This window comes from Malaclemys terrapin, chromosome 12, assembly GCF_027887155.1.
Source record: "Malaclemys terrapin pileata isolate rMalTer1 chromosome 12, rMalTer1.hap1, whole genome shotgun sequence".
Lineage (NCBI taxonomy): Eukaryota > Metazoa > Chordata > Testudines > Emydidae > Malaclemys > Malaclemys terrapin.
Genome location: NC_071516.1, coordinates 43,495,446 through 43,510,912, shown reverse-complemented (window position 1 = coordinate 43,510,912; position 15,467 = coordinate 43,495,446). Strand labels below are relative to the sequence as shown.

General features: G+C 47.4%; 1 protein-coding gene across 1 annotated transcript; it reads right to left on the bottom strand.

Moving 5' to 3' along the window:
• Positions 1 to 380: 380 nt before the first annotated feature.
• LOC128846089 (olfactory receptor 6N1-like) lies at positions 381 to 1,337 on the bottom strand. Its single transcript, XM_054045162.1, has one exon. The coding sequence runs from the start codon at positions 1,335 to 1,337 to the stop codon at positions 381 to 383; it is 957 nt and encodes a 318-aa protein (XP_053901137.1).
• Positions 1,338 to 15,467: the final 14,130 nt, after the last annotated feature.

Here is a 15,467-nt window from a genome sequence, read left to right as displayed (position 1 = left end):
ATTGTCATACAGAAAAAGAGTCTCAGTAACCAGGAACATATGACATTACTAAATTATTACAGAGCAGCTCTGGATCCATGCTCGAGTTGCACACCAGTTTCTTGGGATGTAGGGATCATTGAGTGAGACTCTCTGGCCTGTTTTATAGGGGAGGTTAGATTAGATGCTCATAGTGGTTCCTTCTGGCTTTTAAATATATGGATCTATGAACAAATGAAAGCTGCAGACACAAATTGCTTTGATTTCAGTGGTTTCTTAAGAGTGAGCCAAATTGACCAGGCCTATGACAGGGATCAAGACATCGAGTGACTGTCTTTTAGACTCAAAAACACAGCTCAGGTTATCACCTTTTAGTGTAACCTACATGAGTTAGCTCAGTGTCACCAAATTCTCACAAAAGCCACAAATCTATTGAGAGATTTCTTCAAAGCCTCCTTGACCTCTTTGTTTCTCAGGCTGTAGATGAGGGGGTTGACCATTGGAGTCAGGACTGTGTAGAAGACAGAGAACACTTTGTTCAGGTTTCTCAATGTATGTGTTTTTGGTACAACATACACCATGATTAGGGTCCCGTAGAAGGTTGTAACGACAATCAGGTGAGAGGAGCAGGTGGAAAATGCCCTTTGCTTCCCAGTAGTGGATGGGATTCTTATGATACTGACTATGATATAGATATAGGATGTCAGGGTTAATAGAAACGGGGGAAAGATATCAATGGAAGCAAAACAGAAAGCAACAAGTTCTATCAAGTAGGTATCACCGCAGGACAGTTGGACCACTGGGGTGAAGTCACAAAAGAAATGATCAATTTTACTGGGGCCACAAAAAGTTAATTGTGACATCAAACATATTAATATGGTGACAACCACAAAGGCAATGATGCAAGACCCTGCTGCTAACTGGAGGCAAAACTTGCCATTCATAACAGTTCCATAATGCAGTGGTTTACATATCGCTAAATACCGATCATAAGACATCACAGATAAGAGGTAACATTCTGCAGCTGCCAGGCCAGCAAAGAAATAATACTGTATAAAACAACCACTAACAGAAATGGTTCTGTCCCCAGTCAGGAGACTGGCCAGCTCCCTGGGCAGGATGGTGGAGGTGTAGCAGATCTCCAAGCAGGACAAAATCCCCAGGAAGAAGTACATGGGGGTATGAAGGTGCTGATCAGCCACAACTAATGCTGCAATGAGGATGTTCCCAGCCAGGGTCACAATGTAGATCAGTAGAAAGAGTAGGAAGAGAAAGCTCTTCAGTTCAGGGAGTTTTCCAAATCCCAGGAGGATGAATTCCTTGCCGGCCGTTTCATTTCCTAGTTCCATGTCTGCCATGGGTTCTACCTTTGGAAGAGAAAACAAACTGAACTGGCAGTTGAAGACCATCAGGGTACTTTTCAATATACTCCATCTATTTCATTGCACAAATTATTAGTCCCCCATTTCCCCTTGTGGTGATGTGTCCATATCGCTGATGCATCATCTGACCTTCTGCTTTGGATCATGCATATTCTAGTTCCCCACCTTCACCAAGAAGAGATCAAACAAATTCTCTACCGATCCGTACCCCTGACAGAACTCTGATAGTTTCATTTTTTTATTCTCATTGGTACCCTAAACGCCTAATATTTTACAGCACAAACAATCTCCTAGGCTGATCATGTTTGGGTTTTGTTTTTCTTGTTTCAGGAGATAGACGTTTACCATTATATACTAACAACCCTTAATGTCATCCATTTTTTAAAGGAGGATCGGACACAATTCTTCTAAGCTATTGAGTTGACCTCTCAATCCTGATCTCTTTCTTTATCTCCCTATCTCTCCCTTTTGATACACTGATTTCTCTCTTTACCATTTTTGAAGTGTTGATCATAATTATACTTAGGCATTAAAAAATGGAACACGAGAACTGCCATACAGTTCATACAGAAGATTGGGGGAGTGTTTTGATCAGTGTCCCATCCCTCACAATGTCAACAGACATTTTCTCCCAAGGAAATGCTGTTTTTTTAGTTGAAATAAAGTTAAAACCTCAAAACATTTTTTTAAATATTTATTGTTAGTTATTTTTGCTTCGGGCACTGAATTGGCTGAAAATTACTGAACATTTTTCAACCCCAAACCAAAACGTTTTCTGTTTTTGCCTGAAAATGTTCTCTTATTTTCTGTTTTTGCTGTTCCAAGTAAAAATGAAAGACTTTTGCAGGAAAGCAGACCCGTTTGGAGAAAGCTCAGTTTTCCAGTCTAGAAAACTTTGGATGTAAATCTTTGGACCACTCTTAATGTCAACACAAGACTTGGATTTTGATTTGAATCATCAGAATATGCCCAAGTACATTAGATCATCTATAGTTTTATAAGAGAAATAAATACCTTTGTTTCAGGGTTTAAAGCAATGAATATCTGTCTGGAATTATGAAGAAGTGTGTTATATAATTCCTCTGCTTCCTCAGGAGCATTTGATACAGACCACTATCGAACAGTCTGACCTTGCAGCTCATAAGATATGTCTGCACTGCATTATAAACCTGGGTGTGTGGACTCAGTGTTTCCATGCCTGCACTTGAGCATCCAGACTGCATTGCTTACAATGCCTGGACCTGAAATCATGTGCAGTCTGGACATACAGGCATAGGACTTCCCTGAAGTCATTCCTCTTTGAACTAGAGTAGATCTTTTAGAAAACCCAGACAAATTTATGTTAGCCCTCTCCTGCTTTTTGCCTTTACAGTAACTCCTCACTTAACATAGTAGTTATGTTCCTGAAAAATGCTACTTGAAGTGAAACAAAGTTAAGCTATTCCAACTTCCCCATATGAATTAATGTAAATGGGGGGCGGGGTTAGGTTCCAGGGACATTTTTTTTTGCCACACAAAAGATATATATATATATATATATATATATATATAAGTTTTAAACAAACAATTGAATACTGTACACAGAAATGATGATTGTGAAGCTTGGTTGAGGTGGTGAAGTCAGAGGGTGGGATATTTCCCAGGGAATGCCTTACCGCTAAATGATGAACTAGCATTTGGCTGAGCCCTCAAGGGTTAACACATTGTTGTTAACGTAGCCTCACACTCTACAAGGCAGCACGAATGGAGGGAGGGGAGACAGCATGGCAGAGAGAGACAGAGATACACACTGTGTGTGTGTGAGACAGACACGCCTTGCCCCTTTAAGTACGCTTACCCCACTCTAAGTACACTGCATTTTTAAGTAGATCATTATGTTAAGACAGCAGGTGCTGCCAGCAAGTTCCCTGTGTCCTGAGCACGGTTGTGTCGTCTCCCCGCTCTGAGGAGATAAAGGTACAGGAGCGGGGGCAGGAGTGGGGGGAGGAGGACACCCTGACATTAGCACCCCTCTTCCTCCCCAGGCAGGGAGCTCCCAGGCAGAGGACGGGAGCAGCACATGGCAGTGCAGGGAGGGAAAGTTGAACTGCCCTGCAATTAATAGCCTGCTGGATGGATGCCACACAGGGAACTTAGGGGAGCAGGGAGCTGATAGGGGGGCTGCCAGTCCACCCTGGTTCCAAGCCCCCACCAGCTAGCTCCAACGGGCTGCTCTTCCTGAAAGCAGTGGACAAAGCAGAGAGCTGCCAAACAAGTTATAAGGGAGCATTGCGAAACTTTAAACCACCATGTTCTCTAATTGATCATCAAAGTAACAATAAAACAACATTAACCGGGACGACGTTAAGTGAGGAGTTACTGTAATTCTTTTTCTTTTTTCTCTAGACGTTCAGGGTTGTGTCTCCATCCCAGGGTCAAGATATCCAGAAGGTTTGATTTAAATGGGATTGCACCCAATCTGCTATTATAGCTAGAGTTTTTAGCTCAGTGTTCTGGATTAAAAAAAATATTTTGACTCTGCAGGGAGTCTATAGTGATGACAGAAATAAAGACAGACAGAGGAAACAGGGGAGCAGAGAGGTGTATGGAAATGGTTAGAAAGATAGATCGATTGATAGATGTGTATGGGGAAAGAAAGAAAGATCCCCATACACATCTATCTACCTCTGAACCCTTCTGTATGTTTTACTGACCTGCTTGACATATGTATCTTCTTTTAATTCAATTTCATAGAATAATGGAATTATTCCTCATTTTATTCTGGTCCATGAAATTATTCATATCAGTCAATTATTCACATTCATCAACATTCACAGTGATTCCGGAGAAGAAGAAGCATGATAAGACATAGCTTTGACACAACACATTGAATATTCCTAGCCTGTTAAAGACCATTCCTGGCCCATTAAAGACCTTTCTTCCCCAACACACCAGTGAGGGAAGCCTTAGCTCACGTTTGCCACTTCAAAATCCCATGATTTAATTGAAACAGAAATGGTGGAAATGTTTTACCTTTAAATCTGTTCTACGCAAGGCTGATTTTCGGATACCGTCCCTTTCCCCAGTGATTCAGAGACCAGGATACTGGTTCTGCAGTTTATCTTCTTCCATCATCTGCTTCACGTTCTTCAACAGTGCCAGGAAAGAGATCTACTATGAATATTCTATATGATGCTATTTGCCTTGTGCCCAGTTCCTACAAGAGAGACCCTCTCCAGATTTCTCTTTTATCCCTTCTGTGGGAAGGTGACATCTCCCTTGATGCTTACCTTGATTAATGAGAAGGAAAACTCAACACGCTAGTGCTGTAGATGGTACAAACACCAGAGGGAATGGAGACAAACTGCTACCCTCCGAGGAAATGGCCTTCCTTACTACATGCATGTGATGAGGTCATTGGTCACCTCCAATTATGGTGCTACAGTCCAAGAAGAGACTTACAAGAAACCTATTGCACATTTTCCCACCTAATTGCTATTTAGGAGACTCTTAAAAAAAAAAAAGAGTGGGGTCCCTCACCCATGTCTTCAGGGTGGAAAGAGAAAGGGAGGGTGTGACAGCTGGTCATGTACTCAATGTAAGATATCAGATAATGTTTGGGATTTTCCTGACATGCTGCTGACTTTCAAATGGACTTCTGCTCTTAAATCATGTAGACACTTGTGAAAAGCTCACATATTATATTCTCTGTTTCACCCTGGGAAGGATGAGAGAGGACATTCAGGCTGAAAGTTTTCAAGGGGCCTAAGTGAGTTAGGCCTTGCATTCCCAATGCCTTTTGATGGCATTTCAGTGTCTACCTCACTTAGGCACATTTCAAACACCCAGCCTCAGGTCCCAGACTTCTATGGAGACACAAATGTCTACAAAAATCTTAGTGACTTCACCCTTTTCATTATCTATGCTCTAATATGCCTATCAATGTGGCATCTGGGAGTGTCACATACGTTCATGGACTTATTCTCCCTGCATCCAAGTGTGGTAGGGGACTATTATTATGCACAGGGGAAACTGAGGCAAGGGGGGATTAAACAGCATCTCAAAGTCACATAGTGAATGTGTGAGAGAGCCAAGTAGAGTCTCAGACTTGCAGACTTTAAGGCCAGAAGGGATCATAATGATCATCTAGTCCAGTGGTTCTCAATCTTTTGTACTGGTGACCCCTTTTCACATAGCTGCAGAGGAAGGTGGGGGAGAAAAACCAAAAAAAAACCAAAATTAAACCAGGGTCTCTGCCAATCTGACCTGGGGGGAAATTCCTTCTGAACCCTAAATATTGTGGTCAATTAGACCCTGAGCATGTGGGCAAGACCCACCAGTCAGACACCTGGGTAAGAATTCTCTGTAGTAATTCACAGACTATGACAGAAAAAATAGGTTATCTTCTCAAAGAAAGAGATTGGGTTAGTCTGACATGACCTACCTTTAGTAAAACCATAATGTATTTGATCCCATTTACAGTTTACCTCTATGACTTTAATTAGCCTCTCTTTCAATATTTGTTCTAAGAGCTTGCAAACAATTGAGATCAAACTAACAGGCCTGTAGATCCTGAATTATTACCCCCCCCCCGCCCTTTTTTATATAGTTTCTATATTTGCAGTTCTCCAGTCATAGGGTAAAACGCCTGAGTATTTCAAGTTTCACTATCTTGATTTAAGCTCAGAACCATCCACCCTTCTGTGACGAACTGGGACTGTTCTTACTGTGGTCTGTGAATGCTGACAGGGGAGTGTGGCTAGGATAATCTGCATTGGGGGATGGGAGACTGACTGACTGAGAATACCTGAACATGTAACATGAGAACCCAGGAAGGGGTTAGAGGCCAGGTGACACCTTTGCCCAGGAAACTGAACAAAGGCTGAAGGGAGAGTTTCAGGAGCTGGCTGGGAGGCAGACGGGCTCTGACCTCGCAAGGGGCTGGGGTGCCCTGAGACCCCAAGATGGACCCAACTGAGGGGGGTCCTGTTGTCTGTGCCTGCAAGACCTGTCTTGGGCTGTATTCCTGTCATCTAAATAAACCTTCTGCTTTACTGGCTGGCTGAGAGTCATGGTAAATCGCAGGAAGCCGGGGGTGCAGGGCCCTGAGACCCCCACACTCCGCGACAACTGGTGGCAGTGGTGGGATCTACTGCACCCCGTGGACGGCGCTTCCTGCAGTAAGTGACTGGGGAGCAGCAAAACGAAGGGGGATCGACGGGGACCAGGTGGGCTGAAGAATCAGAGAGAGACGGTTTCAGGGAGCAATTAACCCCTGGGAGTGTGTGACCAGTGAGAAGGACTTTTGCAGTAACAGGGTCCCCTGGGGGATCGCAGCGAGCGGTCCTGGGGTGGAGGAGTCTGCAGCTCGACCCTGGCAGAGAGGTGGTGACCTGAAGAAGGGCTGGCACACTAGGGGTCCCCCTGGAATGGTGGAAAGCGGAGAGCGCAGGCCGGCGAGTGGCTAGCAGGAGGATGTTTGCTAAACGCCTCAAGAGTGACCTGGTGGAGCTGTGCAGGCAGAGGGGGCTGCGCATTGGGAGGTCCACCAAAGAACAGCTCATTGCCCAGCTGGAGGAGAGGGATCGCTTGGATGAACCGAGCCCTGTCCCTGAGAGAAGCCGCCCGGCGGATGCAGCGTGGGCCCCGGGGCTTGACATGGCTGGGAGGGGTCAGACTGCTGCCGCGGACATCCCGAGACCCTGCCTACCTATACTTAGGGGAGGGGTTGGGGGAAGCCCAGCAAATACCAAGGGCACCCTGACCCCGGCGACCAGCAGGGGATCGTCCCGGTGGAGCTCCCCGTCCCGGGAGCCGATGCGACTGGAATATGACAGGGAGCTGAGACTGAAAGAGCTTGAGTTAAGGCAGCAAGAACTGAAGCAGGAGCGGGAAGAGAAGGAGAAACAACGTCAGCATGAGCGGGACCAATGTCAGCATGAGCGGGAAGAACGGGAAAAACAGCGTCCGCATGAGGAGAACCAACGTCAGCATGAGCTGGAACTGGCCAGGCTGAGGAGCAGTGGGGCCCCGGGTGCGGTGAGTGAGGGGGGACCCAAGACTGCAAAGAGCTTTGATAAGTGCTTTCTGGCCCAGCGTAAGGAGGGGGAGGACATGGATACTTTCCTGACGGCCTTTGAGAATACCTGCAAGCTGCTCCAGGTTGACCCTGCAGACAGGCTCCAGTTTTTCATCCCCTCACTGGACCCCACAGCCAGGGAGGTGTACAGCCGACTGAAAGGGGCGGAGGGGGACTACGAACTGTTCAAAAAGGCCCTGCTCTGCGAGTTTGGGCTGACCCCTGAGATGTACCAGCAAAGGTTCCGGAGTCAGCGTAAAACCTGTGAGGTCACATACCTACAACTAGCCAACCGGGCACAGGGGTATGCCCGCAAGTGGATGGCTGGGGCCCAAACTATAGAGGACCCGCTTGACCTAGTCATACTGGAGCACGTGTATGAGCAGTGCCCATCCAACCTGAGGTGATGGTTGATGGACCAAAAGCCAGAGAACCCGCAGCATGCAGGTCAGATGGCCGACGAGTTTGTGAACAGTCGGGCAGGGGATAACCGGGAGGAGTCCCAAAGGAACAGTCCTGCCACAACACAAAGAGAGAGTCATCATGGGACCTCCCAGCGAGGAAATAGGGAGAACCCCCACCAAAGGGGAACATCCAGCGTCAGGTCCATCTGACGCACTCGAGGGGTCCATGGGACATGGGCTACTATCGCTGTGGCCAGAGAGATCACATACGGGCCCAGTGCCCCAGGCTCAGGGACAGACTGAGCAGACCGAACCCACAGAGGGTTGACTGGGTAGACACCCAGCCGGGCGAGAGGCAGCATTCCCAGGGAAGGGGTGCTGGCAGAGTACCACCTGCTAAGGAGGGAGGAGAGCTCCAAGCCAGCTCCTCTGGGGGCCTGGATGCTCCAGACTCAGGGTTTTTGGTTTATACGGTGGGCGCGGGGCTGTCCCTCTGGAGAGAGTACCTTGTTCCCCTGGAGGTGGATGGGAGGAAGATCAATGGATACTGGGATACGGGCGCAGGTGGTGCCCAATACCTACCTGACCCTGAGGGGGGTGGGCGGGACACCAGTCAAAGTGCCTGTGGTGAGGGTACACCTGAAGTGGGGGGCCAAGGAGGGCCCCAAGGATGTGGGGGTACACCTGTATTTGCCCACTGAGGTGTTGATGGGGGGGGACCTGGAGGACTGGCCAAGCAACCCCCACGGTGCACTGGTTGTGACCCGCAGTCAGAGCCAGCGAGGGGCACGGCGCCCTGACCTTGGGGAGGGTGCCTTGCCCGAGGCGCAGGACCCTAACCTGGTTGGGAGGGAACATGCAGGGACATGGCTCAGGGAGGCTGCGGCTTCAGACCCAGCCGGCGAGAGAGAGCAGGTGGCCATCCCTGTCCCAGCTGCTGAGTTCCAGGCTGAGTTGCAGAAAGATCCCTCCTTGCGGAAGATAAAGGACCTGGCCGACCTCAGTGCAGTACAGACTGTGGGGAGAGGTGGCCAGAAAAGGTTCCTGTGGGAGAAAGGGTTCCTGTACCAAGAATGGGCTCCCCCAGGGAAAATGGAGTCAGGGGGGATCAGGAGGCAGCTGGTGGTACCCCAGAAGTATCGCCACCAGCTGCTGTACTGGGCCCATGACATTCCCCTCTCAGGGCACCAGGGAACCTGGCGTACCCAGCAGAGGCTGCTACAGACCTTTTACAGGCCTGGGGTCTTTGTTACTGTCCAACAGTACTGCCGATCCTGTGACCCCTGTCAGAGGGGGAGGAAGGCCCGGGACAAGGGGAAAATGGCTTTAGGACCCTTACCCAGCATAGAGGAGCCTTTCATGAGGGTGGCCAAGGTTAAAAGGGGGGCTATGAACCAAGAGGCCCCAAATCACAGACCTCCAGACTGGAACACTGGGAGAAGACCCCAGCCCAGTTGGAACCCCAGGGGTATTGGGGTGGGAAAAGGGCACAGGCTGCATAAACCTTCCCACATGCGAACTACGAGTGCCACCGAGCAACCCCGACCTAAGGGGGGGGGTGAACCTGGAGGGGCCTGGTGTAATTCTCACCAAGGAATGGGAGGGATGCTGGGGTATCCATGGGAATGGGGGTAGATTCAAACTTCCCCAGGTCACTGGCTAAAGTGACCCTGCTCAGTTTGGTCTTGAAGGGGGGAGAGATGTGATGAACTGGGACTGTTCTTACTGTGGTCTGTGAATGCTGACAGGGGAGTGTGGCTAGGATAGTCTGCATTGGGGGATGGGAGACTGACCGATGGAGAATACCTGAGCATGTAACATGAGAACCCAGGAAGGGGTTAGAGGCCAGGTGACACCTTTGCCCAGGAAACTGAACAAAGGCTGAAGGGAGAGTTTCAGGAGCTGGCTGGGAGGCAGACAGGGCTCTGACCTCGCAAGGGGCTGGGGTGCCCTGAGATCCCAAGATGGACCCAACTGAGGGGGGTCCTGTTGTCTGTGCCTGTAAGACCCGTCTTGGGCTGTATTTCTGTCATCTAAATAAACCTTCTGCTTTACTGGCTGGCTGAGAGTCATGGTGAATCGCAGGAAGCCGGGGGTGCAGGGCCCTGAGACCCCCACACTCCGCAACACCTTCATTTTGCACTATAATTTTATCTGAATTCACAGTATGGTGGTGTGTGGGCATGGAGGGCATCTAGCTGGTTTCCTATATGCTTTTAAGAACTGCCTTTACCAAGGTGGGTCTTTCTATCTGCATCCAGTGGGGAAAAGTTGTAAGCTGCCTTCTTGGCTCTGTCATGTCTCTTACCTCCAGACTGGCCAAGTTCAGTATATTTTTGGGTGCTAAGAGCCCCTCGGTGCCAACTGGCAGAGGACCCACTGTACAGTGACTCAAATTACACCTGACACCTCACTACACCTAACACTTTGCTGTCATTATTACCCCTTCACATAACACAAGACCCAGGATCACCCAATGAAAGTCGTAGGCAGCCAGTTTAAAACAAACATAAGGAAGTAGTTCCTTGCACAATGCAGTGAACCTGTGGAACTCATAGCCAGGGCATGTCGTGAAGGCCAAAAATATAACTGGGATTAGATAAGTTGATGGAGGATAGGTCCATCAATGGCTATTAGCCAGGATGGTCCAGAACACAACCCGATGCTCTTTGTGTTCCTAGCCTCCAACTGCCAGAAACTGGGATGGATCACTAGATAATTACCCTGTTCTAGTCATTCCCTCTGAAGCCTCTGGCACCAGCCACTGTTGGAAAACAGAATACTGGGCTAGATGGACCGTTGTTCTCACCCACTATGGCTGTTTTTATGTTCTTATGTCCTAGTATTTATCTATAAGGAATGTCATGTGAAATAACAAATGAAAGCTAGTGACACACTGGCCATTGATATCATTGCATGATGGATGGATGGATGGCGCGTAAAGAATAATGAATGTGTGCTGGGAATATGTTCCTAAAACGTGTTTTGGAGGCAGAGTTGGTAAACATGTTTGTCCTGGACAAAGGAATGTTGATTTGCCTGCGTCTGAAATGTAAATCAAGCAGGATGAGCCAGAGACAATGAGCATTTCATTTGTAAACCCCAGTTATCAGGAAGTTGAGGAAACAGCATGGCACCAGAACACCAGAGGACACACCAGAGTCAGAACCCAGGGGTCATCCTAACTCTTGAGACAAAGACAATGAACTTTGGTGAATATAAGGAGAAACAAAAGGGCATCTTGTTATCCGTCACTGAGGGGGAGAAGAAAAAAAAAAAAAAAAGGTCAGCGGTCTTTGTGTTTAAGGAAAAGCGGATCCTCAACCATATGGGTCGGTGATGCTACGAAGTAGCTGTAGGTGAGAAAAATGTCTTTGCCAAGCATTATAACCTGCTGAGTTACATTTTAGTCATGAGAAGATTATAATAATTTTTTGTTTTATTTGTAACCATTTTCTGGGCCTCTGATCTCAGTATTCCTGAAATCTCTTCTTTGTTAATACACTTAATCTGGTTTTATTATACATTCATCTCAGTGCTATTCTACTGAAGTGAGGTGGGCATTGTTGAAATTCCCTCTGGCCCATAGGTGCCAACTTCCTCTCTACCCAGGGAAAGCTCAATCTCCCTCTCCACCCCAGGCTCTGCCCCCACTCCACCACTTTCCCCAAACCCCACCCCCTCCCCGCCTCTTCCCTGCCACTTTCTCCTGAGCATGCCCCATCCCCGCTCCTCCCCCTACCTCCCAGAGTGTGTGGGGGGGAGCTTGGCTGCTGGTGTTTTTCCGTGGGTGCACCAGCCCTGGAGCCCCCACAAAATTGACACCTATGTTCCGAGCCCTCCTTCAACTCAACTTCCCAAGAACTCAGTTCGATTCTTGCCATTGTCACTCAGGTATTTTTATTTGGCATAGACTCAAACATGGGGTGGATGCTGGGTACATCACAGCACCAAAGTTACATAGAAACACTTTTCCTTTATATACATTACACATGAACGGCAATACTAGGTCAGACCAAAGGTCCATCTAGCCCAGTATCCTGTCTTCCAACAGTGGCCAATGCCAAGTGCCCCAGAGGGAATGAACAGAACAGGTAATCATCAAGTGATCCATGCCCTGTCACCCATTTCCAGCTTCTGGTAAATCTCATTGCATTTATTTTAAATGACAAGACCACAAGAACCAGTTCAGTAGTGAAGGAATCCAGCCAGGTTTATTGCCGATGAAGCTTGGTCCTCGCTCCCTGGATCAAGGTCATAAATAGCCACATCCTGCAATACAGGGATGATTTAGACACAGTCGGATTGTTGGGTGGATGGCAAACCATTGGCCAAAACCAGATCCCTTTGAAGTGTGTGGCTAAATCCCAATTGTTATGGTTATTACAGAGCTAGCTGCACCTCTACCTCTTCCCTAGTATCTCTAAGTGAACCCAGTAGGTCTCCACCTCATCTGCCCCTTCCTTAGGGTGGAATCGTGTGATTCTCCCCTTCTTAAATGGGTCCCAGCCTGCAGCACCCAGTGCACCAACCATGATTTCTCAGCTCTTCTGACTGTGTTCAGTACCTGCAATTCTTCCCCTCCTTGAGTGAGCAGACAGCCTTCTCCAAGCAAACTGTGATTTACTTACCAGAGTAGGAACAAGGCATAACATAAAAGAAAATATTAGATAGCAACTCTGTAGAAGTCTGGACTCACCCCTGCGGCACCTCCTGCTGGTCCCTTCTGGGAATTAGCTCTTCCAGCCTCTGGAGCACCCTCTGCAAGCCGGTGATCTGCCTTGTCCTCTTCTCTGGCCTCCGTGTCCCTCCCAGGACCCTGGTGCCCCTTGCCCTGGGAGCTGCCCCCTGGCAATACCAACACACACGCTAGGTCTTCCCTCCCGGGGAACCCCCACCCACTATCCCCACCTTACCTCAGGATAAGGCCACTGCCAGGCCCCATCTAGCTCCCACTCTCTGGGGAAGACTGCAGTATAGGCCACTCATCATCAGCAAGGTTGGGTTTGGACCTGCTGCCTTGGCCTAGTCCTGGGCTGCCCTCTGCAATCCCCAGTACCCCTTAGCCTTCTCCTAGGCCACAGCCTGGGGCTATCCAGGCTGGAGCTCCCCAGCCTTTCCCCAGCCCTGCTCCACCCAGGGACTTTGTGTCTAGCTCCCTGCAGCCAGGCCCTTCTCTCTCTGAAGGCAGAGAGAGACTCCTGAGATCCTGGCTCCCAGCCTCTTATATAGGGCCAGCTGGGGCCTGATTGGGGCATGGCCCAGCTGTGGCTACTTCCCCAATCAGCCCAGTAGCTTTTCCCTTTGCCCCAGCCCTCTGCCAGTGCTGTTTTAAACTCCTCAGGCAGGAGCGGGGTACCCACCCCGCTACAAACTCCCTTTCCATCACACTGAAAACTTTAATGGGATCAACATTTGGCCTCATTATCCAGGGTCAACTTCAGAAAAAATGTAAAACCTTTCTCTTCAAAACTGCCTTTCCACCATAATGAGAATGATGCAACATTGATTTATTTAGGTTAAAATAATTAAAAAAATATGCTTATCTAAGACTCTATGTGCCCTAACGCATCATTGATAACAGAATAAATCCCAGAAACATGAAAATAGTCATTTCAGTAGGAACTCAAACATCCAGACATCTACAGAGACTCCTTTCTACCCCTTAAGCATTGTGGGAGGAAAACCTTCAACTCAGAAAACCTCATCAATGAGACGATGACATTAAAACCCTAATAAATGGGGGAGGGGGGGAATGACGCCCCCGTCTAAGCAAATTCCCCCTTCCAAACTCCCAACCACAAATAATACATGGAAAAAAGGAACAAATTAACCAACTGACAAATAAACAAAACATAACTTATGAGTATAACTTTTCCTGGGCATGGCAGCTGTCTGGTAAACTATGAACAGGCTGGCCTAGAGAAAGAACAGAACTCTGCCACGGTTTTCACACTCAATACAATAGAGAGGTCACGGTCGGATATTATTGTATCCCCATTCTGTCACACAAACAAACAAAACCTCTAAGACCCCAAGCATATTTTCCCCCAAAATAAAAGAAGAGCCAGAGACTCCATGAACATCATTCTGGGATGTATTAGCAGGAGTGTTGTGAGCAAGACACAAGAAGTAATTCTTCCGCTCTACTCTGCGCTGATTAGGCCTCAATTGGAGTATTGTGTCCAGTTCTTGGCGCCACATTTCAGGAAAGCTGTAGACAAATTGGAGAAAGTCCAGAGAAGAGCAAATAAAATAATAATAATATTATTATTATTATTATTATTATTAAAGGTCTAGAAAACATGACCTATGAGGGAAGAATGAAACATGATAACAGTTTTCAAGTTTTTAAAAGTTGTTACAAGGAAGAGGGAGAAGAATTGTTCTTCTTAACCTCTGAGAGTAGGACAGGAAGCTATGGGCTTAAATTGCAGCAAGGGAGGTTTAGGTTGCTACATCAAATAACAGTATTTTACAACAGCAGTTTCTTACAATCTATATGTAACGGTAACTGCTACATATACCACATTTCTACACATAGCAGTTTCACACACACAATATAGTGCAAGAAATTGCTACCTGTAGGCATTTGCTACATCAGGTAGCAGTTTTATACCATAGCAGTTTCTTACAATCTATTACCTATCAGTAACTGCTACCAGTAGTACATTGCTACCGGGAGCAGTTTAATACATTGAACCCGACAATCTCGCCAGCTGTCTATCCACCTTATGTCCATTCATCCAATCCATACTTTTTTAACTTGCTGGCAAGACAACTGTGTAAGACCATATCAAAAGCAGCTGAAAGAAGGGCCAATTGGATGACTGCCATTGTACCACTCGAAGATTACTCCAGACTTCAGTAGTTATCAATTTTTACTAACTTGTCGCGGATGTATGTAAATGCTGGAGACAAAAATAAAGTGCAGTTTTAAGTGAAAGTACTCTTGTATTGTACTGTTCGTGCCAGTCACCTATCAGTACAATGGCCATGTCTCCATTAATTTATTTCCCGCCACCACCTCGCCAAGAGTAATAGTTATCAAGAGCTTTGGGTGAGTATCCCTTGAGCAAAGAATTACAAGGGATGTTCTCTGTCTCCCCCCAGATCAGGTCCTGCAGCAACGGTAGGCAAAGGAACACTGGTCTTCCCCCAGTTTATGAATTGTACTGGGGCACAGATGTCTTCACTCCTGGTGTGGGGCTGCATGCACCGAAGCGGAAAGGTAAACATGGATATCTGTGGACCTCCAACTGCAGAAATGTAGGTGCTGAATGAGTTTAGGTACCTACACGGTATGGGGGCACCTGAATGGGGGCGTTTCTTTGAGTCCCAGTTGGGCCCGATTCTGGCATTTATGTGCCTAAAATGGCAGTTAGGTGCCTAAATCCCTTTGTAAATCAGGCACCTACTGAGATTTTCAAAAGTTCCTTAGCAGGTTAGGTGCCTAACTTCCATTCAGATCAGGTGCTTGACGCTGTTTACATTCTTTTGAAAATCCCACTAGGCACCCATCTGCATCTTTAGGTTCCTAAATACCTTTGATAATGTGGCTCTTAGGGCCACATTTCGGAAGGTATTTAGGTGACTGGTGGGATCTTCAAAGGCATCTGGGTGCTAAAATCCATTCAAATCAAT

What these genes read in the sequence shown, in the direction of transcription:
- LOC128846089 (XM_054045162.1), bottom strand. Translation starts at nt 1,337, where the DNA reads ATGGCAGACATGGAACTAGGAAATGAAACGGCCGGCAAGGAATTCATC.